The sequence below is a fragment of the Hypomesus transpacificus genome, chromosome 17 (genome assembly GCF_021917145.1).
Source record: "Hypomesus transpacificus isolate Combined female chromosome 17, fHypTra1, whole genome shotgun sequence".
NCBI classification, from domain to species: Eukaryota; Metazoa; Chordata; class Actinopteri; order Osmeriformes; family Osmeridae; genus Hypomesus; species Hypomesus transpacificus.
The window spans coordinates 6,593,450-6,619,047 of NC_061076.1; the positions used below are offsets into that span (position 1 = coordinate 6,593,450).

Below are 25,598 nucleotides of genomic sequence, written 5' to 3' on the forward strand. Positions count from 1 at the left end.
TCATGAATGGCTAGACCTCTTCCATTCTATTGCATGTGATGATAACTGCATTGAATGAGATTGAAAGGAAAGGTGAAGTACTTCAGTAACTTAAAGAACATGTGTTCAGATTTCTGGATTCAATTCTTCTGAACTCACTTCAATACAGAACTCTATCACAGCACAACTTTATTTGTGTTGGAGCGATGCCTTGTACTGCCATCTGGTGGCATAACCCAAAACTTGGCACTTATTAAAAATTAACTGTGGAAATTATTTGGAAAAAATGATCTTTCTCCACATAGTTACATAGTACTCTGGCCACTAAGACTGTGTAAGTGGGATGGAAATGACTGATAAGGATTTGGTTAATAAAAGTAATGAATAAATGTTCTAAAGTGATCCCAAGTAAACTGATGACTCCCCTTTAACCACTAAACTGATTTTGAATGTTGATGTGAAGCTGAAGACACTTTTAGTCCCTGTGTTCATTCTCTGTATCAGAGAAGGTCTTATTTTATGGAAATATGCTATGATGAGAACATTGGTGATTTTCCATGTTTGGATGCCAATGAGACAACAAAGATGAAAAGAAAAGTCACATTAAAAATACATCATGTTATTATCATCCTGGTCATGTTCATACACAACACTGTATACAGTTTACTACGTTTGGGCAATCACACACCAGAACTCCATGAAGTCATGCTAATACGTATTTTATTGGACGTAATTGGATACATGACATTTTCATTTTACGTGATGTGATAAACGTGTAGTTCCTTTTCAGGTGCTTCATATTTTCAGGCAGGTAACACGTTTCTACGAAAGAATCTCCAAACTGCTTGATCTCTTATTAGGACTGTGTTCAAGGGGAGGGTATGGTCTCAGGAGATGAGCACACTGGTTCTCCTTCAGCCACATACCAGACCTCATTGTGCCTGTTCAACATTTTCCTTGGGCTGTAACACACACACACACACATATGTAAACACACAGACACAAAAACAAAATGTTACAGTATCAAATAGAACTAATAGGAGGACATTTTGACAAGAACGTTTCCTCACCTGTCATATCCCACAGCGTAATGATAGTTCTTATCATAAGTGGCCCCGACATTGTCCAGCTTTGTGGACAGAAGGTGAGAGTGGAGCTTGTCTGACACAAACAACATCCATCCCCCATAGCTCCTCACGTACACCTTCATGTCCGGCATGTCTGTGAAGAACACCTGTAGGAGGAACGATTCAAAAATCAATGGAGTCAGTCGGGGGAGAACACATATACAACACAAACACTAAGGGATCTCTGCTTCTACCGTTTCATCAGTTGGTTTGGGAGGAGCACTTTGGTGGGCAGATGGCAGCAGGAAACTCATGGTGTAGGTGGTCGGTTCCCACATATTGCCTGTGTCTTCTGTTTTGAAAATCACTGGACCTGTCATTTCAATTTTTAAACCTGTTGGGGGGGGGGGGGGGGGGGGGGGAACTCATGTTAAGACAATACTTGTATTGGATACGCAGATATTAAAATTGGGCTACGTACGCACACACACATCCACACACACACACCAGCCTCATTTGAGCCAGTGATGTATTTGAACAGTCTTCCGAAGGCTGTTGCCATTGCGACTTCCATGATGTAGGATTTCTGTTCTGTTGTCACCCATTTCGCGGGTTCATAGTGACGCACCTGGAAGACCATCACAAACACTGTCCTTAGGTGATTGGTACAAATAGTGCAAAGCCCAAGAGTGGGTTCAGAGAAAATGCACTGAATACAATGACTTCCTAATTCCCACTGTAGCAGCAGGCTCACCTCATAGCCGTCACCCTCACAAACCAGATCGTACAGAAGACATTCTTTAGTCTCAGTACAGAAGCTTGTCGGTTGATCTGAGTTCCTGAAAAGACATTTGCAAAACAGATTGGCTTTTAAGGATAATTAATTCTCAATAGACACAAATTGTATACAATCCACACGTGTCCATATTGTTAAAGCCAGGGTTGGTAATGTTTTTGAGAAGCATTTTTTGTCTTATTTGTTGAAATGAACTTCGGATGCTGGTAGCAATCAATAAATCAGATGTTATGACATTCAAATGAAATAAATATGATATGTGTGGAGGTTGCAGGACTGTAATTAACACAACCAATCCTTGCGTTTGGAACAAATGCAGTGCGTTCATGTGTTTTGGGGGAGTGGCTTTGAAGGGAGTTGGTGAGATATTTGGGGTTGGATACGTGCAAACTCAAGCCAAAATTGCAAGTTTTGCAAAACATACCTACCCTGCCTTTAAACGACACAATTTAAGGGATATAATCACAGAAAAGGTGAAGTGATACACGTCCCTTGGTTGAGTGATATAATCACAGTGATCCTGATGTTTGCTGATGGTAAGTTACAATTTACCCAATTTTGGCTTCTACTGTCAACACCAGCAGCAAGCCAGCCAACCCTGCAAGAAAGACCCTGACACCATATACAGTGTCGGGCACATACAGGCACACGCAACACAAACAATGACACGCACACACACAATCATGCACAGAGACAATTCACCATTAGTACATCAACAGACTGAATCAACACCAAATGCCACACTGTAGGGATATTTACTATAACTAAGGCATTATTTTAACAACAAGGTTATACACTACCAAATGTACTTATATTTCTTATTACTTCACTGTGATCACCACAAAGCGCCTCAGATGTATTAACAGTTATGGAGACATTATCCCTCATTTAACAATAGCTCTACACAAACCAAAACATTTGATACAAAGATTCAACACCCATTTCTACTTACATTTTTATGAAGAATGCAGTTGTGTTCGTCCAAACAGTCAAAAGTGTGCAATACTTCAAGAAAGTGTACAGAATGGATGGAGCAGAGACACTATTTAAATGACTTGGGTTACAAAAGTAACCCTGGTCCCTCCTCCAAACTCATAACACATGCCCTTAACAAGTGACCGCCTTTGATGAGCAGAATCAAAGGGGGATCTATGAGGTTTCTTTTGTGCCAAGTTGAGTTATGTGACATGGTCACTTTTCTGGACAATCCTGCAGAGTTTGGTCACGTGTGTGAGACAGCTGTTTCGTAACAGATAATAAATTCACCTTTAGAACAAACTACCCGAGGGTCTATTTGCATTGTGACTTCACTACAAAGTGAACCCTTTAACATAATATTAATATTCATCTTCCTTCCATATCACTCAGTACCAAAAGAGAAAAGAACTTGAGGCAAGTTTGGACTGTTTAGATACTGCATAGTAATCAAACCTTCATTGTTGGATAATGTCAATTTAGGATAAGGATAATAATAATTTATTAATAAATAATATTTTTATTGTTATTACAAAACATGGTACATGAGATGGAACGAAATTAGGTACTGAGGTCCGGCTAAAACCATTCACAAATAAATAACTAAACTACTCATAATAAATAAATACAATAAATATAGATAACCAATCATAGACACACATAGATACATACAAAAAAAACTGAGAAATTAGCAGCATAGTAATACAATGCAGTGTAACTTTTAGGACAAAAGCTCAGTTTGTCAGTTGTGGAAAAAGTCTGACAGTTTCTGGGAAGAAGCTGTTCTTTAACCTGGTTGTTCTGGTTCTGATCCTGCGCAGCCTCCTGCCTGAAATGGACAAATAGTCTATTGGCAGGGTGGAAAAGGAGTGTTTTTGAGTGTTTCCCAGTTTTCTTAGAATAACCACAAACATGGCTGGATTCGAAGTCTAACATGATAACAACATTTAACCCGACTTTCATGTTGTGTGGACAGCTGACCACCCCTTCCAGAGCTCAGTGGAAGATCAGCCTAACTTGGATGGTTGAGCTTCAGTGGAAAAACCTTGAATGATCTTTTCTCTCATGTAAACCCATGAGACCCAGTCAGTGCTTTTGGCACAAATCTCGGGTCAAGATATTTCCTGTATGGTGTATGCTGCTTTAAATGACCTATGTCCTGGGCTTACACATAGACTATTTCATCACAGAAAGGTCAGCACAAACGACTGGCTTTCAGACAGCACACTGTGCAAACACAGCAGGGAAACACAATAGCTCAGGGGCTCTAGCTCAGGAGTCAGGTGGCTGAGCGGTTAGGAGTCGGGCTAGTAATCAGAAGGTTACCGGTTCGAATCCCGGCCATGCAATATGACGTTGTGTCCTTGGGCAAGGCACTTCACCCTACTTGCCTCGGGGGGAATGTCCCTGTACTTACTGTAAGTCGCTCTGGATAAGAGCGTCTGCTAAATGACTAAACGTAAATAGCTCAACCAAGGCTATTTGTAAATCCTTGAGTCTGGTAGGGTATGGCATTACTAATGCTTAAAATGAAACTCTGTGTCACAGCTGGACATAAAATGCATTCCTGGATTTACATCAGCAATATACTGCAACAACATCTTGGAGTGAGCCTTGATTCTGTCTTCCTTCTCTTTTCTCTCTCCCTTGCTAGTATCAGTTGAATAAAAAAGATTCTGTAGATCGTTTTTTCACACATATTTTTGCTTGGAGACAATGTCAAACTTTCATCCCATTTCACTAAGGGATATTTGTCTGTCTTTTTCTCCATGTTCAGTAGCGATAATGATTCACAAAAGGAGGAGTTTCGTGGTGTGTGAGGTTGGCCTCGCAAGCAAAATGATGCAGGACAGCGTCGGGCAGAGTAAGACATTAGAAGAAGTGAAAACATGGTGGTCAAGGGTTGATCAAACGAAAACAAACAAATAGACCAAACACAACATCTGCTTAAACTTGGCATATGTCCTTGGTATGGACCTTGCCAAACTATTTGTTCTAGCTTCAGAGATTTGACCAATTGACCCTGGAGAGCACCCCTTCTCCCGTAGATTTGTCTTAAAGTGGTAGTTACTCTCAGGATAATTTGGCAAACAAAACTTAAACATTGTCCAAAATGAAAAGAACAGTAATAGCCTAGGTATTAAACAATGAAATGAGACTGCAACCACATGGTTCCACATGCCCTCCCCCTCTTTAGATTCTCTCTTGCAGCCTGGCCCATAATCTGGCTGGGAGAAGACACTGCTGTTACTAAGAGTGCCACACAATGATATACTTTTCTCTCACATGAATACTATTCCTTTGCTTTTAATCAGTTGTTACCCGTGTGCATGTGAAGGTTGAGATTCCTGCTCTGTCCCCAAGTCTCACTATACTGCACACAATTGTAATTAACTGGATCCATTGGTTAATTTTACCAAAGGACGGATTAAATGTATAAACAAAAGAATGAGAAAAGAAATGAATGAATAGTAGGTGGAGTTGTGGAGAGAGGCCCAGCTGACATCCAGTCGTGGCAGAAGGTACCGTGGAAACGGGGCTCTGATTTAGAACAGTAGCCTTTTTGATCAGCCGCAAGCATGAAAGTGTGACTTTGTCTCTGTTGATGAGTTGGTCATTGTCTCGTGGTTGTCCTCTTCCTGATGTGTTCATGTGTGGGTTTCAGAATTTATTGGAAGTGAGAAAGGTACAGTTTATTTATTATAATAACCCTGGATTGACTGTGTATAGTTACAGGGGTATATTAGTCTACAAAGACTATAGAAGTGAATCTGACAAACTGAAGGCTTTGGTTCGCATGACAGACAGAACAGAAACAAACTTGAGCTGGGACTGTCTAAATAGTTTGAAAGATTTTAGATTTTATTTTCCTTCAGAGCAAAGTACATATAACTCCAGTCTAAGTTTTCAATCAGAATGCTGAAACAATTCCGGAACCTCATGTCTTGACTGTTTAACATACAGTTGATTTGACACCACATTTTGAAGTGCTGTCGTTGTACTGTAGGCAATGACATTGACTTGTAATTCACTTGCACTGCAGTGCATCTACTCTAACAGAGCAGGAGCAGAGAGTAAGATCATTTTGAGATATCATGTGTGACATTCACATGAGACAAAATTCATTGATGAATTAAAAGTGTTTATCTAACATGGTCGTTTATATATCGGTTGGGGATAATATGCCACAGTATCAAGACTACTTGTCCAACACTGTTGTTGACAGTGTCCAAACTGACAGCTTGATCTGTTAAGGAGATGATGCTCAGGCGGAGGTTGGGTCCTCAGGAGCAGGGCACGTTGGCTCCCCTTCAGCCACATACCAGACTTCATTGTGCCTGTTCAGAATCTTCATTGGGCTGTAATATACACACACAAACACGCACACGAGCGCACGCACACAAATAATTACACATACACACATATGCCTTTAGCATTTCTGTGAAATGAATTGGAGGATCACATCTGGACAAACGTTGACTTTCTCACCTGTCGTATCCCACAGCGTAGTGGAAGTCTTTGTTGTACGTGGCCCCGAGACCGTCCAGCTCTCTGGACAGGAGGCTGGACTGGATCTTGGATGACAGGGACATCATCCACCCCCCATAGCTCCTCACGTACACCTTCATGTCTGGCATGTCTGTGAAGAACACCTGGAGAGGACAGGAGTCATCCGGTTCTCACAGTTAGAACCCATACGTCTGCAGCAAGCGGATGATACTGTCTCAAACATGTCATCAACTGTCGTTAAGATGACAAAAGAAATCCAAAACCTAAACTGTTCTGAGTTTGCGGGATATTCATTTATGCTATGTTTATTCAATGGTATTATGGTCAACACTGCCTGAGCCAGTAAACAAACCAAGGTAAAGTCTGTTGCTTCCATTACACTGCACTTGATCTCATAATTTCCCTCTCATTCCTCACATTTTTCAGTGTGTTAAGGGATTGAAAATAATGATGCCACATCAGTTACCTTGTCATCAGTTGGTTTGGGAGGAGCACTCTGGTGGGCAGACGGCAGCAGGAAACTCATGGTGTAGGTGGTCACTTTCCACATACTCTGCTTTTCCTGCATCGTGATAATCACAGGAGCGGTCATGTTGATTTTCACACCTGTTGGAAAAGGAGTCATGTCAAGACAATGTTGAACACGTTGGGTACACGTAGATCAGTATTGTATGGGAAGATTGTGTTGCCCACGCACCGGCCTCATTGGACCCGTTGATGTATTTGAAGAGTCTTCTGAAGAGGGTTCCGAGTGCCATTTCCATAAAGTAGGAATCCTGCTCGGTCGTCACCCATTTGGTGGGTTCATAGTGACGCAGCTGGGAGACAATCACAAACACTCAGTGGTGAGCTTTGCTTGGGTGATGGGTACAGATACTGTCCAGCACAAGAGTGAGTTCAGTGTTTTGTTGAGTGGAAATGTGCTTCCTACTTTGACTAAATGACTTCTGAATTTCTACTGTAGCAACAGACTCACCTCATAGCCGTCAGTCTCACAAACCAGGTCATACAGAAGACATTCTTTAGTCTCAGTACAGAAGCCTGACTCAGAGGAGTCCCTGAAAAAAATAAAAAATAAAATCTAACTAAATGACACGAAAACTGCAAAAAAGAAATACGAACCAAAATTAAGCAAATCATGTCAGAAGTGTGGTCCTGGGAGGTATTCCAGAAAGCAGTTTATGCTTTCATCATGCAGGTAAATTAAGTCTCCAGCTGACGCACAATGTTGCAGTAACTTACTGGCAATGTTGCTGCAATGCTAGGTGTCAGCTGGGGAGTTAACTTACCCGGGGTATGTCTTATAACCTGCTTTCTGGAATACCCTCCTGGTGTGTACTTCTAGCACAAGTAAGTAACAGCTTACCCAACCCTGGCCTCTACTGTCAACACCAGCAGTAAGCCAGCCAACCCTGCAAGGAAAACCCTGACACACAAACACAATGAAGTTCAGTGTCATCACAGGAAACAACATGAATCACACATTTAACTAAATACTGATGTAAAACATAAAGGCTGTTTCCCAAAAGGATTGCGTTTCGGATATACAGTACTGTTTGCACATTTGTAGAGACATCATCCATCTTTTAACATTGTACCAAAGTCAATCAAAACATTTCACACCACGACAGCTGAAAAATATTTAAATCCACACTAAACTCAAGTTTTTACTTACATTTTGAAGAAGATTGTTGTGTTTGTTAAAACAGTTAAATGTTTCAGAAGTGCCAGAATGGTTGTACTAGAGCCACTATTTAAATGATATACGTAAGTTATGAAAGTAACATTAGCCCCTCCCCAAACCTGGGAGACACACCCTGAACGAATGACTATCTTACGAAACACGTCTTTGTGTACCGAGTTGAAAAATGTGATGGACAGTATTTGTAATAGATCCTGCAGAACTGGGAGAAAGAGAGAGAGTGTGTGAAACACGTTTGATCACGTGTAGAAGTGAGGATGCTGTTTTGTAAGGGAAGTTTCACCTTTACAACAAATCAGGTATGTTTGTATTGGAAATTCACTCCAGAGGCAATCATTAACATAATATTATAAAGACCTCAATGACCAATGACCACAACTGGGATTGTTCTGTTCCAGGGGAACCATGAAAGAAAATGTCTCTTATGTAAGCCTACAATCTGATGTTCAGTACCAGCACCACGAATCTTAAAGATCTTTAATCGGTTTCATCTGGTAGCCTGCAAACTCTGGCCACTCACACAACATCACAGAAATTTCAGCTTCAGCTACTGAAATCACATTCAGAAAAACACACCAGGGAAACAGCAGTTTAACCAAAGATAACTGTAATCCCCCAAATCTGGTTGGCTGTAAATTAAATCATGGTAGAAATTCAATTTTGTGTCACAGCTGGAGACAACAATGCCATGCCTTGATTTAGATTTACATCAACAATTTACTGCAGGTTAGTATCTTGAACTGTCATATATCTTATGACATTTGGCCTGTTCCCACAACACTATGCTTCACAGTACTGAATGTCATTTATCTTCAATGGCTTCCTTGGGATTAGAGATTATTCATTGTCTAGCAGTAACAAAGGAATTCCCACCAAAGGAATACAGTAAGAGGGTGTACACGTGAAGGTTCAATTTCCAGTTTTGGATTACCACAGGTCTCACGATACATGTTCTAAAAAGGTTGTCATGCGATGTTCTGGTGGTCCCCAGAGTTTAAATCCCTGTAAAGAATGAAGCTGTGAATAGAGGTACAATGAAGCTACACCACCACGTACACAGGTGCCATGGAAACAGGGGCCTGATTTAGAACTTCAGAGACAATCTGATCAGCAACAGTTAGAAAAGTGTAATTTTGTGTCTGTTGATGACCTGGTCATCTTTACCTGGTTGTCCTCTTGCTGATGTGTTCATGTTTTGGTTTAATTCGGAAAAGTGAGACACACATTGTTTATGTATTGTATAGCCCTTGATTGCCAGTGTTTGGTTACAGCTGCATACCTTTTTATAAAGAAAATCATTGGATACTTGACACGTTATGTAATTTACAACCGAAAAGAAAGCTTTTAATGAATGGTGTTAAGCTTTAAATTAAAATGAATGTGAAAAGAAACTTGAGCAGGGGTGACAGAATACGGCTGGAACAGTTGAACATGAACTTTCTGTTAGTGCAGGACTATGGGAAAGTACAACACGATCCCAAGAAAGATCAGTTTCATTCTCTCACATGACAACGTACTAAACAATATGTACCGAGCAAGGCACGACTGTTGGCTGAACACAACGTTGATTTTAAACTTTGGGTGAGTGAGGCATTGTTAATAGTAAATGGATTACATTTATATAGCACTTTTCTACCTTAGCGGTACTCAATGCGCTTTACAATGATTGCCTCTCATTCACACTCACACTCACACATACCGACGGCAGCGAGCGACCATGCAAGGCGCAGGCCTGCCCATCGGGAGCAACTTGGGGTTCAGAGTCTTGCTCAAGGATATTTCGGCACATGACCGAGGAGGAGTCGGGGATCGAACCGCCAACCTTGCGATTAACAGACCACCCTCTCTACCCACTGAGTCACAGCCGTCCCGCATTGTGAAGACATTCATATGTACCAGTTTAGAGAAGCAGCACAATGCAAAAAGAATCACTTAGGATGAAAGGGACGGTATTTCCCATCATTGGACAAAATTGATTGTCGCATTTTCCTTTTGATTTGACTCGAAAAGGGAAGACTGTCACAGCAATCAAATGTGTAGGATTTTCAGCATTCAGGTCAAAAGTTGAGAAGGAGATAGCATTGGTTTCCCTCAAACCAATTAAAACACCTCTGGGATCAATAAAAGATTGCGTTTTTGTAGTGCAAATAAAAACAAACAAACGGCCGCTTCAGCTGCTGTCGCTGCCACTGCCGTGAGAGCGGCCTCCTCGGCTCTCGTCGTCGCTCTCCTCCTTGATGTCGTCCATGATGAGGTCGTACAGGTTGTCCAGGCTGCCCTGGCTGAGACACGTATTGACCGTGGAGCCGGAACTGTCGTGGGAGGGGCTGGGGTTCACCACCCTGGGCTTCCTGTTGACCTGGCGACTGCGTGGGTGCACACACTCTGTCCCTGGGACATGGGGTTCTGGGGGAACAGGGAACAGGCCATCATTGATCAGGCTGGTGGGAATGATGTCACCTCTTGGGGATTTTGTTTCAAACGTGTCCATGATGTCAACGAGTTCTAAGGTATGGGTTGACATGCAAAACGATGTTTTGCGTTTCGTGGTATGATTGTGGAGGCATAAACAAAGTACTGTAAAGCAATCCATTGTTTTCCATCCATGTGAGTGTGTACAGTATGTGCGTGTTGGAATGTGTGTGCATAACCTTGTGTGTGTATGTGTTAGGGTTGGGGTTATAGTCCTAACCCTACATTTATTTTGTTTTCATCTAAAGCTGCTTGACTATGCACTGTAACCCCCCAGTTCAGAATACTCATAACTTTTGTGGAAACAAATTACTATTTGGGTAATCCAACACAATTTCTTAAAGCAACTAATAACTTAGACAGACAAAGATCTATTAATTTATTCAATGAATAGTCTTTTTTTCAGAATTTACTCAAGAGATTAGATTACTTAAATAGTTTGATTGAATCCGTTTCCTCAAACGTTTTGAGTAAATCCCTTATCAGGTTGTTGGGGGCTGGAAGGGGTTGGGTGTGGGTTACCCCTTACAGTGTAATCCTGTGAGTGTCTATGAGTCTGTGTGTATGCCCGTGTGTAACCTTGTCTGTTGTAGCAGTCCTCGGCAAGGCAGCTGTGTGGGTTCCGTGCCTTGCCAGGCTCTCCTACCCTTCCCTGGAGTGGAGGCAGGATTTCAGACGGGATCACCAGAGATCTGCACCTATAGCACGGAGAGCCCAGATCCATGCGGCCAAATCCCCTGGGAGAAAAACCACAGCTGGTCAATGATAGACGTACATGTGGAATAACCCATGGGGATTTGGAACAGTCACGGGGCAGCTTCTACCTGAAGACACGAGCGCAGACGAGGCAGTTGAACTGCCCGATGCCCCACATTCTATTTTGAGGGACGGGGTCGTACTTCTGCTTGCACAGATGACATCGAGATACCTGGATGGATGACGAAGACCAAGATTGAAGAGTGAATCAATCAAATCCTTTCACAAATAGTGCCCACTCACGAGACAGATGCTATATACCGCATGCCGTGGAACGCGGTCTAAAGTGTGAGCGTGTTACTGGGACTGAGTGGAGGGTAGTGAACGCAAGGTGGGCGCAATACCCTCTTCCTCAGGGGCACACGACGCCACCAGTCCTTGTCGCAGGCCTGACAGGCAAACTGGTGCACGGCAGAGGGGGTTAGGTTGCGCTGAGCGTTGTCAAACATGCGCTTGTTCTTCTCCGTGAGAGGCAGGACCTGTAAACGCTGGCCCAGTTCCTGACAGATTCAAAAGCACACGTGTGATCTCTTTAGAGGTCGTTTTTTTTAATATTTGATGGTGGTGTATTAAGGCGTTCTCGATGGCAAAGAAAAGCGGTATAAATACTTGGAAAACATTGCCATGGATGATGGCCATGGATGACTAACCTTTATGTCCTCGTCCTCCTTTGGTCGTCTGTCAGCTCGGGGCTGAAGTTCACATATTTAGAATTAAAATACAGTACTGAACCACATTTCCCCTACCAGAGATATTTGTTGTATTTCAACCTTTCCCCCTTTGACCGATGTCATTATTGATGTGTGATTTGATTGGTAATACCTGTACGTACTGTATACACTGTGTATTGTAAAGTATCAGGCAAAAAGTGAATTCCGATCTTGAATCACAAACACTAGGTGTCCCTGCTTGTGTTATACATTCCCTATATCAGCCTGTATCAGCCTGTATCCGCCTGTATCTGCCTTTATAATCCAACCTGTGCAGGTGACACCAGTGGCGGGGCTTGTTGTCGCTCCTCTGCTGTGAGCCGCTCAACGACATTCTGGGGAGGCCAATGAGGAGTCAGGTTGCGCCCAAACCACATGACACTGATTAAACAAATTATTTAAACAGACATTGTCCTGATGCACCTACAAGTAAGACAACACACACTCACACGCTTCAAACACACACACACACACACGCACACACACACATACATAGAATCAACCACCTTGACAGCCAGGTCTTTGTGTAGGCATCGTCTATCTTCATCATCCAGGTCTGCACAAACACAAAAACAAATGCAATATATCAAGAGACTGTCGGCCCCTTAAAAATTACAAACATCACTGTGTTTGTAAAAAGACAAATGTAAAATGAATGGAACAATGTACCTCTATCCTTCATCAGAATCACCTCCATGGTGACCATGTGATGGTTGTTAAGATATCGCCTCATTAGTATTGTTGCCTTGTCAATGGCAACCTTGCCATGGAACTTCTCTCTGAATCGCCTGACATTTTTTTCCAGCTTTGTTAACAAAACAGACAAGTGAGTTATGATGTGTCATTTGAAAATAACTGAGTAACTGTTTCACTCCAAGGATTCCACACTACAGCGGCCAAATTGCGAGCGGCATGTCCTATAATGTCTCTTTCTCTGCACCAGTAACCAAAGACCAAAAAAAGTGTATCCTATAACGATACCATATCTTATAATTTTGATTCATAAACAACAATTTGATTGATAATTAATTTGGATAATAGGCTCACAATAACGGTAAATTTATTATTTGCCCTACAACAGTACTACATTGGCTCAAAAGACGCGTCATGCGAGCAAAGTGACAGAATAAATAGTCGGGACTATCAATCACGATATAAACGCTAGAATAATAATTGTGTAGCCTACCTCAACCTCAACATTCATTTTATTTCCTTTTTTGAGATCGAAAGGCTGCTTATCGAATATTTCAACACTAAAAGCTATATTTGCGTTTCATGCAGTAGACTTTATTTTGACTCCTATTTCCTGTTATTGGTGGATTATTAACTTTCGCTTTGGTATCTACGGTGGCCCTAAAGTGCACGGATTGCTTTTTGCCACTAGAGGGAAATCATAACCAGCCATGATAATTGCAGTAACGCAAGTTCAAACACACACATACACGCACGTACATTTATATAGTTATTATTTCCTTAACTTACAGAGACACATTATATCTGTTTTTCATTGTCTAGATATCAGGGGTTCTCAGTCTAAAAACGAGACCCGGCTCGCTGCTCGCCCGGTATACAAGCACACACAAACTGATCCGTAATCACGAGTATGCGTAATCCTGTCCTTGCGCATTTGTCGGCAAGGGACTACAACTCCCGTACCCTATTGGACACAGTGTAACTGTGACCCATTTAGGTCACTGTTGGTCACTGCTCGGTGTATGTAGGGTGTATCGTGATGTGACTGATTACTTGTTATTGCCTGATTTGATTTTGATTTTTTTTTTTATCTACATTGACACTTATTGTTTAGCTAAAGGGACTGTGAAGAGTAACAACATTATTACAGGTTAGTAGCTTTTTGGAATTGAATGTGTAAATAAATAAGGTTTACGTGTTGGGGTGGACGCTAAAATCGAAATATGAGAAGTCGATGTCTGTCCTCGGGCAGCCTGCATTCTAACTAAGTAGATACATTTTGAAACTTCTCTATTGCTCAGACACAAGACAGTAACGTTGTTATATTATATAACTAGAGAGTAGGCTATAGCCTATATCCAATTGATGCAACATTTATGTACTGTAAGCTACTTGCATAATAATTCTGAGGCTGCATTGATCACAAGAGAAACTTGTTTCATAAAAAAAAAGCCTTAATGTCAGTGACAATGACAGTTAAATGAAGTGGGACAAGCATTGCAACCCCAGGTCAGTCTGGCTGTAACCACTGCAGCCAAAGCTTTCCTGGGACAGTCAAATAGGATTATGGCCTCTTAAGCTTGGAACAAAAGCTCTGCTTCACATTGAGGCCATGGCCCTTGGACACAGTAAGTTACTGTATCAAAGTCAAAGCATGTATCAATCTACAACATGGCCACACAGTTCATCAAAGACCACCACATCTAGGAAAAGTCTGAAAAAACAATAAGTCAGTGTTCTCAACATCTTCCTGTTGCACTCAAGATCCATCTGTGGCTGTTGTCCGGTATCCATGGGGACCAGGAAGGTTCTGGTGACAGGGTGCTCTTCAGGCATCGGCCTAGCTGTGGCTGTCCGACTGGCCAGGGATGATCTCAGGAGGTTCAAAGGTCAGACACGCCACACCTTGAATACTGAACACATTCTTCCACTTTTGTATGTAAATACACTGATCTGTGGGTCAAAACGCGGATCCATGGTGGATCCGATGATCAAGTTAACCACCTGTGGATGTTGGTCAGTGGTGGCCACTATGAGGGACCTGGGGAAGAGGGAAGCCCTGGAACGAGCGGCCGGCAAGGGTCTGAACAGGACCCTGGAGGTCAAACAACTGGACGCCTGCTGTGAAGACTCCATCCGAGAGTGTGTCAACAGCCTGCCGGACAGACGGGTGGACGTGCTCGGTAAGTAGACCCCGTCTCTGTCGCACACACCCTCGACATTGTCATGATCTGTGTGTATGGGGTGACAAAGTCCCTCTTTAAACTCTCTCCAACGTGTTCCGCTCCACGATGACGTCGTCCTCGGACCGTCACGCGTTAAGGAACCGAACCTCGGAATGGATAGTGTGTGATGCTGATGATGGTTTGACCTTCCCAGTGAACAATGCTGGCGTGGGGATGATTGGGCCTGTGGAGTGTCAGAGTGTGGAGTCCATGCGGGACCTCTTCGACACCAACTTCTTTGGTCTGGCGCGTCTGGTGAAGGAGGTGCTGCCCGACATGAAGAGAAGGCAGAGCGGCCATATCGTTGTGATGAGCAGTGTCATGGGGATTCAGGGTGGGTCTGCCCGGCGGCGTTACCACCTAACCGTCAACAGTCATGTCACGAAACAGTCAGTAAGAGAATGGGACGGCTTGACAGGGTTGCCTGTTCTCATTTTCACTGCCTTTTTGACAAGAGTCTAACGCTCCGCAATTGATTTTATGTCTTACACGTAGGTCTGCTCTTCAACGATGTCTACTCGGCTTCAAAATTTGCGGTTGAGGGATTTTGTGAGAGTCTAGCTGTTCAAGTCATGAAGTTTAATATCAAGTGAGTACGCTGAGAAAGACGCCTTCCTGCTAGCTGATCACTGCAGTGGGACAAAAACAGTTGAAGTACGCTATATCATCATTTTAAACACAGGTGGTCTGTCTGTGTCGCCCTTCCTCTCCCGTCCCAAGAATTACTTTAGTGGAGCCAGGGCCGGTAGTGACAGAGTTTGAGAGGAAGGTGTATGACGACGCCGAGAAGATGGACCTGTCAGGAACAGATGAGGAGACTGCCAGAATCTTCCGCCAGATATACCTACCATACTCCAGGAAGGTCTTCACTTCCCTAGGCCAGACCCCGGAGGACATAGCCGAGGTGAGTTTGTTTAGGAGACACCTCATAGTCATGGTTTATAAAAACTGGGTACCGGAGCTGAATGGCTAGACACGTGGCTCAGCTCCGCTCATTTCTTGCAGCAAACGCTGAAAGTGATCACAGCCAAGGACCCTCCACTCCGCCACCAGACTAACCGTCTGTACATGCCCATGACTGCCCTGAAGCATGCTGACCCCACGGGCCGCCTGCCTCTGGACACCTTCTACAAGATGCTCTTCAAACATGACCGTGTGTTCAATGCCAGTCTGGGGGTGCTGCGTATGCTACAGAAGAGAACGGGGAAAGGTTCCATATGAAGGACAGTCACATTGAAACTCCTGGAGGGATGTTGGGAGTCAAGACAGAATCAATGAGCTTTTAAGAGTGTGTGTGTGTGTGTGGGGGGGGGGGGTACTCCTTAATGTTAGTCCTGGGTTCCTCTTCACTCAGAACATCTAACTCATAATGCCTACACCAGGATTGGAGAGTACAGTAGATAGGACTGAATGATAGGCACGAATGTCAGGGACGATGTCCTATTCAGTTATGTTTTTTGTGAAACCCAATCATTTGCCTTGAGCTGTTTGTACTTTAAACCCAGGGGTGTATGGGTCATAATATATGGGTGGGACATTGGAAATGGTAACACCCTTTTATTAGGGGGGCCTTTTATGAAGAACATTATATTTATTGGCCGCATCCTCGGTTATAAAAAGCTGTCCCACCCACATTTAAAACAAAACCTTCACCCCTGATTAAGTGTATAAAAAGTATTCAACAGAAAAATTCCAAAAAGGATGTCACTCCAGACTATTCTCTAAACTGTGATGGTTTTCCTCAGGTGAACCTCATTGGCAGTGCGTCTCTAGACTGACCAGACTGCCTGCTCTAACTGCACCTGTTCAGCCCTGTCAGTCAGAGCTGGATATGCTTACACACCTGTAATTGTACATTAGATTTCTGAAGCATCATTGTTATTGTGTTTATACTGCATACGTTAACTTGAACGAATACTTGAATAAACACAAGACAAACATATTTGTTTTGTTACTTCATTAATGGATATACAATATAAATGCTGAATATTTAGACATATTTCCAAAATGTGTGCTAATCCTTTGACAAGGCACATTGGACACAAAAGATCAAGCATCATGGTGTAAAATAAGCAGTACTGTACACGGTGGATGATGTAAATATAAAAAAAAGATGTCACCATGGGTATTCTGAAAGCATACCAGTATCTGCTTATGGATATAGATAGAACATACAGACTACCTATATACTGGATATAATAGCCATCACCTATGGTATTGCAATACCAATGATAACATATTGTAACAAGCAGGATGTCATAAATAACTATGCTATTTTATTCAGCGCATCATGGTAAGAAGAAAACAAAATTTTTGTCAACACAATTATAGGAGTACTGATCTGTGCAAAACAATATAGAAAGAAGGAGAGCGATAAGTGTCAGAGGATATTACACCACAGTTCATATATTACACAGGTCTTATTTTCATCTCAATGGCTTTCAGTGAATATTCATATCCTTTGAAGGACGACCAGTTAATGCCTAACCCATAGATGGAGTTTCCCCACAAATACTGACCATTAGGATTCACACTGTGGCACTCCCCATACCACCATCCACCTAAATACGTTTTAGCACAGTTGGAACTGTAGGTATCTTGGTCTTTGTCAAAAGTGGAAAACTTCTTCCCGTTGTGTTCCGCCATGGATTTCCCTGAAATTGCAAACAAAGTGGAATGGGTTTAGGATGAGATGTCCTGATCTCAAATGTAAAACACGTGACAGGTCGAGGCAACAAGTGCAACTCACCTGCTCCTCCGTCTGTGAAGCCACTAAAGTCCAGTTGGTATCCGTCCTGTTCCGTCCCGACAGAGAAGGAGGAGTACTGGACATGGACCTTAACTCCCTCAAAGTCCTCCATGTCCACCCTCAGCTCGTACTTCTTCCTCAGAGTGAGGAGGTGGATGTTCTCCAGCCCTGGCGACAGACAGACAGCCACTTGACGACAGACGCATACAGGGGTGGATATAGTTCACACACACACACACACCTAACCACCTTTTAAAAGTATGGATGAGGGGCTCGGTTGAGGCCTACTTGTTCCTAGTAAGTGCATACAGAAAGTACTGTGTCTAGAAGGTGCTAGCATGGAGTGTGTTAAGTGTTAGTAGGAAGTGTAGAGTGTAAGGAGTAGAAGGTGAGGTGTAGAGGCTGAGGTGTAGAGTGTACAGTGTAGAGGGTGAGGTGTAGAAGCTGAGGTGTAGAGGGTGAGGTGTACAGTGTAAGGTGTAAAGGGTGAGGTGTAGAGGGTGAGGTGTAGAGGCTGAGGTGTACAGTGTAAGGTGTAAAGGGTGAGGTGTAGAGGCTGAGGTGTAGAGGCTGAGGTGTAGAGTGTAAGGTGTAGAGGGTGAGGTGTAGAGGGTGAGGTGTAGAGGCTGAGGTGTAGAGGGTGAGGTGTAGAGGGTGAGGTGTAGAGGCTGAGGTGTAGAGGGTGAGGTGTTATGTCCTTGAGGATAAAACAAGGCCCACAGTTTTGGGAGGCATTTTTATTTAGCCATCGAGCCAGCATGCTGATATGCGTGATGCCACACATCAAGAGGAGGGTTTTAGGGTGATGGAAGATGTGTGTGTGTGGGGGTTTGTGTAAGAATAGGTGGATGGATGGTGGTAAGGAGGATAGATGTGTGTGGCAGTAAGGATCCCAGTGGTTTAGAGTGAAGGAGGAGCTGGGTTGAGGAAAGCTGTGGGGAGGGAGGCGGCGAGGGTTACCGTCCCCTTATGCATTCTGGGAGCTTCTCCAGAAAAGCATGCGGCCAAAGCAGCCACCCTTCTTTTTCCTCTTGATCGAAGATTTCTCTTGTGCCTGACATGTGGTTTCAGCTTGACGCCGAAGTTGCTGTTGAAGTTCCATGTGTCCTTGGCACTGTTTCAGTTCTTTTGCTTCCAGAGCTTCCAGTTCCACTGATCTCTGGCAAGCCTGTTTCTGCAGAGACTCGATCTCTGCACACTTACAGATCAACTCCTTTCTGGTTTGACGCAAGTCTTCCTGAACCTCTTCCAAGGCTTTTTCCAAAACACTGCAATGATTGCCCTTGTCCCTCAGGTCAAGCTGCAGTTTGGTCATGGAGCCCGCCATCTTCATCAGGTTGGATCTGAATGCCTCCAGTTCTTGCTCACCCTTTTTTGTGACCTGGAGGGCCTCCTTTTTCTCATTGGAGAGGATGAGGATGTTGTCATCCCTTTTGGCAACCTCGGCACAAAGGTTTTTCTCCAGGTTCGCGAGATTGGCTCTGGTCATCTTGCATGTCATCTCAGCCCTGGTTCGGGCTGAGTGGGCCGCAAAGAGTTGAGCTTTAAGGGCCGAGATCTCCGTCTGGATCTTGACCCCCAGCTGAGCTGGACTGGGGACCCTGTTTCCCACCTCCAGCAGCTTGGCTGTGGTCCGTGTGAGACCCTGTTCAGAGATCTTCAGAGCTTCCACTGCCTGGTTCTTCTGAGATCTCAGCTCCTGCCTCTCCTTCTCCCAGGCTTGGAGGTGAGAGGTCAAACGATCCTTCAGCTCCTGCGTGATCCTGCGGGCGTCCTGGAGGTTTGCCATGGCGACGCCGACTGCTGTTTCTGCTTCGGCCTTGACGGCCACAGCCAGGGAGGTCTGGGTCTGAAGACTGATCAAGGCTTCGTCTTTGCCTGACAACAGACCTAATAGTCTGTCGCGGTCCAGCTGGAATCTTATCTCCTGGTCCTGCAGGTTGGTCTGAGCCAGCGCCAGGGCTTGTTCCGCATGAAGACGAGCCTGTCCTTCAATCTGAAGCTTCTGCTGAAGCCGGTCAATCGTCTCCTCAACGATCTGTCTGTCCACCTTCATCATCTCCACCTCTTTGGCCATCTCCCTCTCTGAGGCTGTGGCCTCTCTGGCCTTCTTTTCCCAATCCCTCACAGCCTCTCTCAGGCGACTCATGTTGGTCTTCCTCTTAGGTTTGCTCACAGCCTTGGAAGATGCCATTTCTGAATTGAGGTCTTCTGCTTTGTCAGCAAGAACATGAGAAAGGCTTCCCCCATTGGCCTTTCATAAAATTGAGACAAATAATATAAATGCGTGGTGAATAAAAAATTACTGCAATGATAGGATTTTGTGCTGACAGCTGATTGGAATTGATTACACTAAACAAACAATGACTATCTTTACAGCCATATCAACTGTTTGAATAATTAGTGTTGTTTGGGTAAGGTAACCCTACCTTGTCTTTTTTGTCTTCTTGATTCATTGTTCCTTTATATCTACAAAGTTCATAATAAAAAGAACATATGTTTTACTACAGAGGCAAAAAATGACTGCTGTGCAACTAATGTGCTGAGAAAATGTTTGACGGTCACTGCGTTCCATTCTAAATCATTATGACGCAGAACAATGGTCTGGAATGGAGGCCAATGAAAGTGCACAAGGGCGTGGATTTGGTTTTAACATTGGTGGGGACAGTTTGACCAAATCCTCAGCAAATCATTTTACAAGTTTGCAGGTAGGCCTACGGCATAGTCTCCATTCAAGACAAATAAATGTCCGATAGCTAGCAAGCATACAATTCCGTAGTTGTGTTCCAGAGCTAGCAATGGCTCGTTAACTTTAGAAACACTATAGAGCTACATTTTCAACAATAATATATACAGGAGTGTCATATAATTCGATTTAATCGTTTATTATTCACTCAATGTTTACGTATACCTTACAGGAGTAGCCTGCCAAAAAGCCGATCATAAAATTTATTCTCAGTCTCGCTTCGACGCTCACCTGACCACTGTTAACTGACAGGCTACACATTGTGATCAGCGCTCTACTGCAAATCAGGAGTAACGCTGACCTTGAGAGTTAACCAATTGTGGAGCAGAAACATTTTTTAATAATTTTAAAAATATGTTTAGACTCGCAATTATTGGTGGGGACAATAAGACGCTTCCTAACATTGGTGGGACCGTCCCGCCGTAAATTCACGCCTATATTTAGAAAAACGAAAATGCCAACATTTTGAAAAATAACAAGTAGGCCCAGTGAGATTTGCATGAGAAATGCATTTCTAGAAATGCATTTTAATTTTAATTTTGGTCACGATTTGCTTTCATAATGTAAATTATTAGTTGACAAGGGGAATCCTTGTCACCGGAGCAGACAAGGAAATAACCTATGTTAGGCTAGTCTTTGTCTAATGAGAGGCCTCGGTTTCGTGCGCTGCCGCTGTCATCGCATAATTTTCTGACGCAGATATAATTTTTTATTAAATAAATTAAGCGTTATTTAAAAATATTTATGTTTTAAAGTATCTTACATGTTTAATTTAGCATCTACTCCTACCTTCACGATGTCTTCAAGTATCTGAGCTTTTAAGTCGAATGCTTGTCATTTATAAACAGTTGACTGCAATTATGACGTCTTCAATAAGTCATCATGTTTCCATGGTGAATGAACGTTGACACAGTGAGATACTGTTGCCTGAAGTCATTTACCACAACGTCCTGACCCATTTAATATTTTTAAAATGTACTGTATGTATAGCCTATATTCATATAGCTTAAGTTAATGCTTCTGAAACCTGAATATGTAACCATGTGACAAGACTCAAGAGAAAACATTTTAATATTAAAGACAATAATGGATTTAACCCTCCTGTTATCCTCAAATTTACTAACATCTTTCGTCCTTGGGGTCAATTTGACCCCAGCTACTTTTTTGTGTCAGGTACTTTTGTTTGTTTGTTGACACACCTAAATAGCCCTTTAAATAAAAAAATTACCCCCACCCACCCCCCTTTATACATCAAAACAACCTTTTGCCTGACTATGGAAAATATGCAAATCACTCAAAAATCCAATTGAATTACCTAAAATTTGCAATAAATATGTTTTCAGTTTTGTTGGCTTTATATCGGCTTTCCAACTGTACCCATACACATACCTACCCTCTTCGTTTATAATCTCAAATATATAATTTTCAATTGAATACATTACACATTACATTACAATTGATGGAGCTGTTTGGACTTGGTTGACAGTGTGTCTGGTTGCTCCTGAACCCACTTTGATGACATTAGGATCACTAAGTCTTCCCTATCATTCAAGTCGGGAGGGGAACCACAATATCTTTACATTTTTGGAAGGTATGTGTATGCCTGTGGTTGAGCCATTACAGGACGGTTGATACTAAGAGTATTATTCTCATCAGAGGATGCCTCATAATCAGGGTCCTCAACATTATCGTCTATTCTGTGCTATGTCTGCTCTATGTCACTTTTACTGTCAAAGACCTGTGACAAAACATGATTGACAGCAGACTTTTCTTTCAGCTCATTTTCAATTGAGAGAGCACACATAGCATGAAGATAACGTTTATAAGGCTGCTCTGGAAGCTTTTATTTGTTTGTTCCTCCCCTATGTTGGGTCAATTATGTTTTCCCACCCTCCGATGTTATGGAAATAATCAGTGGTTCTCACAATATAGAGCACTATAATGTTAGTTTAGGACCCTAAAGCAGAGGGACACTTTGTAAACACTATAAAATGTATTGTTATTGTGACCCCTATAACATTCAAAACAAATGTGTGTAAATTTAGATATGTCTTGTATGTTTCATACAGCTGTTGTAACAGATGTTACAAAATGGGTAGAGGACACTTAAAAACATATAATCATGTTAAGTTTGTGTTTACCTCGTTGTCCACTTTAAATTAGGAAAAGTCATTAAATAAGAAGCAAAAATTATAATGTTAAACATGTATTCTGTGGTGTCAAACGTTGAATGGGGTCAAATTGACCCCAAGGATAACAGGAGGGTTAAGCTGCTCATTCAAACCATTTCGGCCTATTTGATGTAACAATTTATCTGTTTCCATAATTAACTAAATGGTGGAAAAAGCCATAGTCTAAATTGTTCCGCCATAGTTTCATAATTCATAATATACCTTTACATTCCTCATAATAACATAGATTTGCTTCCTGGGCACTATCCTCTCCCAGGACCTCAAGGGGGAATTGAATATCGGCTCCCTCATCAAGAAAGCACAACAGAGGATGTACTTCCTTCGGCAGCTGAAGAAATTCAACCTGCCAAAGACAATTATTGTGCACTTCTACTCAGCCATCATTGAGTCCATCCTCACCTTCTCCATCACCGTCTGGTACGCTGCTGCCACTGCCAAGGACAAGAGCAGGCTGCAGCGTATCATCCGCACTGCTGAGAAGGTGATTGGCTGCAATCTGCCTTCCCTCGAGGACCTGCACACCTCGAGGACCCTGAGGCGAGCGAGGAAGATTGTGGCCGACTCCTCCCACCCTGGACACTCCCTGTTTCAGTCACTCCCCTCCGGCAGAAGGCTGCGGTCCATCAGGACCAATACTTCACGCCACAAAAACAGTTTTTTCCCTTCCGCTGTTGGCCTCTTCAACAAGGCCAAGGGCCCACACTGACTCAAATGATTTCCTGCTTAAAACACACTGCATTACACAATTGTATCTTGTACATTTGTATTTTTAGTAATATTTGTACTTTTTGTATTTTTATATTGTAATTACGACAACTTATATTTGATTATTTTGTACATTTTATTTAATTCAAATTCCACTTAGTACTGCTAGTTTATGTACCCTTAGTATAGATAATCCACATATAAAAATGTTAGGTTCCTATATGTTCATTGTATGCACCTTCCTGCCAAAGTAAATTCCTTGTCTGTGCAAACTTTCATGGCGAATAAATCCCATTCTGATCTCTCGAATACGATCTATAACGTTGCTTAAGCAAAGCCTCTTTCACTGTCAGTCAGCCCTTTCCCCACCATGCTTTACAAGTTACACTCTCTCTCTCTCTCTCTCTCTCTCTCTCTCTCTTTCTCTCTCTTCTCTCTCTCTCTCACATACACACACTCAAAAGCATACTTTCACACACAAACGCACACTTATGCACACATACACATTTTCACACACACACACACACACACACACACACACACACACACACACACACACACACACACACACACACACACATACACACACACACACACACACACACACACACACACCACTCTTAACAGCTCTCCTTCAGGAACCCAACACAGAAACTAGCCTAGCACTTTATATTCTTACCCAACCAGTACTCTCCAGATGCTTGCCCAAACCCACTCTTGTACTGATCCCATTTTCGGTAGAAGTTAACGGTCCCATCCTTTCTCCTCTGAATCACCTGGGATAGACAGATGGTCGACATAAGAGGAAGGCTTCTCCACTCTGCATCACCGTCACATATCCTGTATCAACCCTTAAAAGACATCAAGAACCACACCACAACAACATACAATGGACCCCCAACACACACCGTCCATCTACCCCCTTCTGGTTCATCCACACAGCCCATGTCACAGTAAACCTGGACAGGGGAGGTCGGTCCGGCAGGGTAGATGGTATACACTCCACTGGAGCCGGAGCCCCTGCTGTACACATCAGCACAATCCACTGGTAGCAAAGGCGGCGAGCTCACTGCAACTGGGAGCAGTGCCACCAGGACCACAAAGACCTACAAACGAGCAAACACAAATCCCTTGCTGAAACCCCAAATCCTTCCTTGAAAATTATCTTCTAGTCTCAACCTACCATTCACCAGCCAATCTCACCTTCATTTTTCAGCAAAACTATGAACAAGATCTAGATCCTTCTTGGCTCCGGGGAAAAGACAAGTATTTGAGCGAGTGAATGTAGCCTGTTATCTGGAGCTCCCAATTTTCTGCCTTAAAAGGGCATGTTGTTCAGTAACATGGTGAACATGTTTACTGTGCAAACCCCAGAGGCAGACGGTAAAATGCATCAGTGACTTTTGTAGGGCTGTTTTGGCAGCCCCTTTGTCACTGGTCACCCAGACACTCGTCTGGGACAGTCGTTGATTTACATGAATGCTAAAATGACAATCACACCTTAATGACACACCTCTGGAGAGGTGGTCTCAACAGTTGAAGAGGAAGATGGACAGAGGAAGACTCTGAAATTATCATTAAAAGTTGTGTTCTTGAAAATAAGGTTCTAAACAGCTTTTAATGTCATGTTTGATATGCTTTTGTTTCTTATTTTATGTATTACATGTTTGTAATCATTTTAATACTGTAACATGTACATGTACAGGGTTTACAGAGTTTGTGCCTACAGCAGACCAACATGTGTTTAACATATTCCCCTGTCTTGCAAGGGAACCACTTGGTCTACTGTAGCCTTGATTAATGATCCAATTTGAATTTGTATGCGTTTAGACTACTTTTCAGTCATGTGACCGGTGTCCCCATTTTAGTCAGGTTTGGGTAGAAAGAAGTGTTACCAATCACTTCGAGTTTTGTTTACGATACAGCTCCGGTGCGTTAGGCGCCTAGTCTTCATTGTGACATACCTTTGTTAACCATTGCTCTGAAGGTATGTTTTGTATTTGATATTTCATTATCATTGTATTGATTATCTTACTATTTAGATAATAAACTATTATTGTGCATTTTGACGTTACTTGTTCTCTTTGAAACGTATCTATCAGGCTACAGCGGTGAAAACTTAGATCTAGTCTGGTTGATGCGGTTAACTGATTATAAACATAGACTTTTGAGTAGGTTTTAACTTAAGGCCTCTGAGTCACTTACAGTGGATCTCCACGCTCCGAAGGAATTTACCGGGGCCTCTGAGTGATCGATTACATATCCTACTAGGTCGACTATGGTTAAATCTATATTATAGTAGAGATAAACGACTGTTTAGT

The 25,598-nt window shown here is 42.7% G+C and overlaps 5 protein-coding genes across 10 annotated transcripts; 1 reads left to right on the plus strand and 4 right to left on the minus strand.

The window, feature by feature from the left end:
- Positions 1–684: 684 nt before the first annotated feature.
- On the minus strand, positions 685–3,009 carry LOC124479031 (heme-binding protein 2-like). The gene is made up of 7 exons (XM_047037503.1): positions 2,795–3,009; positions 2,395–2,454; positions 1,801–1,885; positions 1,554–1,674; positions 1,301–1,440; positions 1,050–1,213; positions 685–941 (listed from the first exon to the last, which is right to left on the minus strand). Coding segments are annotated over exons 1-7 (666 nt in total). The 5' UTR covers positions 2,797–3,009; the 3' UTR covers positions 685–847.
- Positions 3,010–5,665: 2,656 nt separating this feature from the next.
- Positions 5,666–8,137, minus strand: LOC124479747 (heme-binding protein 2-like). The gene is made up of 7 exons (XM_047038631.1): positions 8,003–8,137; positions 7,694–7,753; positions 7,304–7,385; positions 7,025–7,145; positions 6,794–6,933; positions 6,307–6,470; positions 5,666–6,176 (listed from the first exon to the last, which is right to left on the minus strand). Coding segments are annotated over exons 1-7 (663 nt in total). The 5' UTR covers positions 8,005–8,137; the 3' UTR covers positions 5,666–6,082.
- Positions 8,138–9,348: 1,211 nt separating this feature from the next.
- On the minus strand, positions 9,349–13,303 carry shfl (shiftless antiviral inhibitor of ribosomal frameshifting). The gene is made up of 9 exons (XM_047038114.1): positions 13,154–13,303; positions 12,637–12,772; positions 12,474–12,523; positions 12,237–12,302; positions 11,908–11,949; positions 11,602–11,757; positions 11,326–11,429; positions 11,081–11,238; positions 9,349–10,435 (listed from the first exon to the last, which is right to left on the minus strand). The coding sequence occupies exons 1-9, from the start codon at positions 13,169–13,171 to the stop codon at positions 10,200–10,202; spliced, it is 966 nt and encodes a 321-aa protein (XP_046894070.1). The 5' UTR covers positions 13,172–13,303; the 3' UTR covers positions 9,349–10,199.
- Positions 13,304–13,675: 372 nt separating this feature from the next.
- Positions 13,676–16,818, plus strand: zmp:0000001048 (retinol dehydrogenase 8). Of its 2 annotated transcripts, XM_047038303.1 has the most exons (8): positions 13,676–13,810; positions 14,195–14,288; positions 14,425–14,549; positions 14,682–14,843; positions 15,040–15,219; positions 15,381–15,474; positions 15,606–15,789; positions 15,891–16,818. In XM_047038303.1, the coding sequence occupies exons 3-8, from the start codon at positions 14,453–14,455 to the stop codon at positions 16,104–16,106; spliced, it is 933 nt and encodes a 310-aa protein (XP_046894259.1). In that variant the 5' UTR covers positions 13,676–13,810; positions 14,195–14,288; positions 14,425–14,452; the 3' UTR covers positions 16,107–16,818. The 2 variants fall into 2 exon arrangements, with proteins under 2 accessions (XP_046894259.1, XP_046894258.1); XM_047038302.1 differs by lacking the exon at positions 14,195–14,288.
- Positions 16,819–16,827: 9 nt separating this feature from the next.
- LOC124479531 (microfibril-associated glycoprotein 4-like) lies at positions 16,828–24,602 on the minus strand. 5 transcript variants are annotated; one of them, XR_006957443.1, is made up of 6 exons: positions 24,186–24,276; positions 23,957–24,053; positions 20,064–20,103; positions 18,595–19,888; positions 17,635–17,802; positions 17,495–17,539 (listed from the first exon to the last, which is right to left on the minus strand). XR_006957443.1 is itself a non-coding variant. In XM_047038300.1 (5 exons), exons 1-5 carry the CDS (start codon positions 24,484–24,486, stop codon positions 17,295–17,297), a joined length of 714 nt encoding a protein of 237 aa, XP_046894256.1. In that variant the 5' UTR covers positions 24,487–24,602; the 3' UTR covers positions 16,828–17,294. The 5 variants fall into 5 exon arrangements, 4 of the variants coding, with proteins under 4 accessions (XP_046894256.1, XP_046894253.1, XP_046894254.1 ...); XM_047038300.1 differs by lacking the exons at positions 18,595–19,888; positions 20,064–20,103 and adding an exon at positions 24,481–24,602 and having other exon boundaries at positions 16,828–17,539; positions 24,186–24,383; XM_047038297.1 differs by lacking the exon at positions 17,495–17,539 and having other exon boundaries at positions 17,749–19,888.
- Between the last annotated feature and the right edge of the window lie 996 nt (positions 24,603–25,598).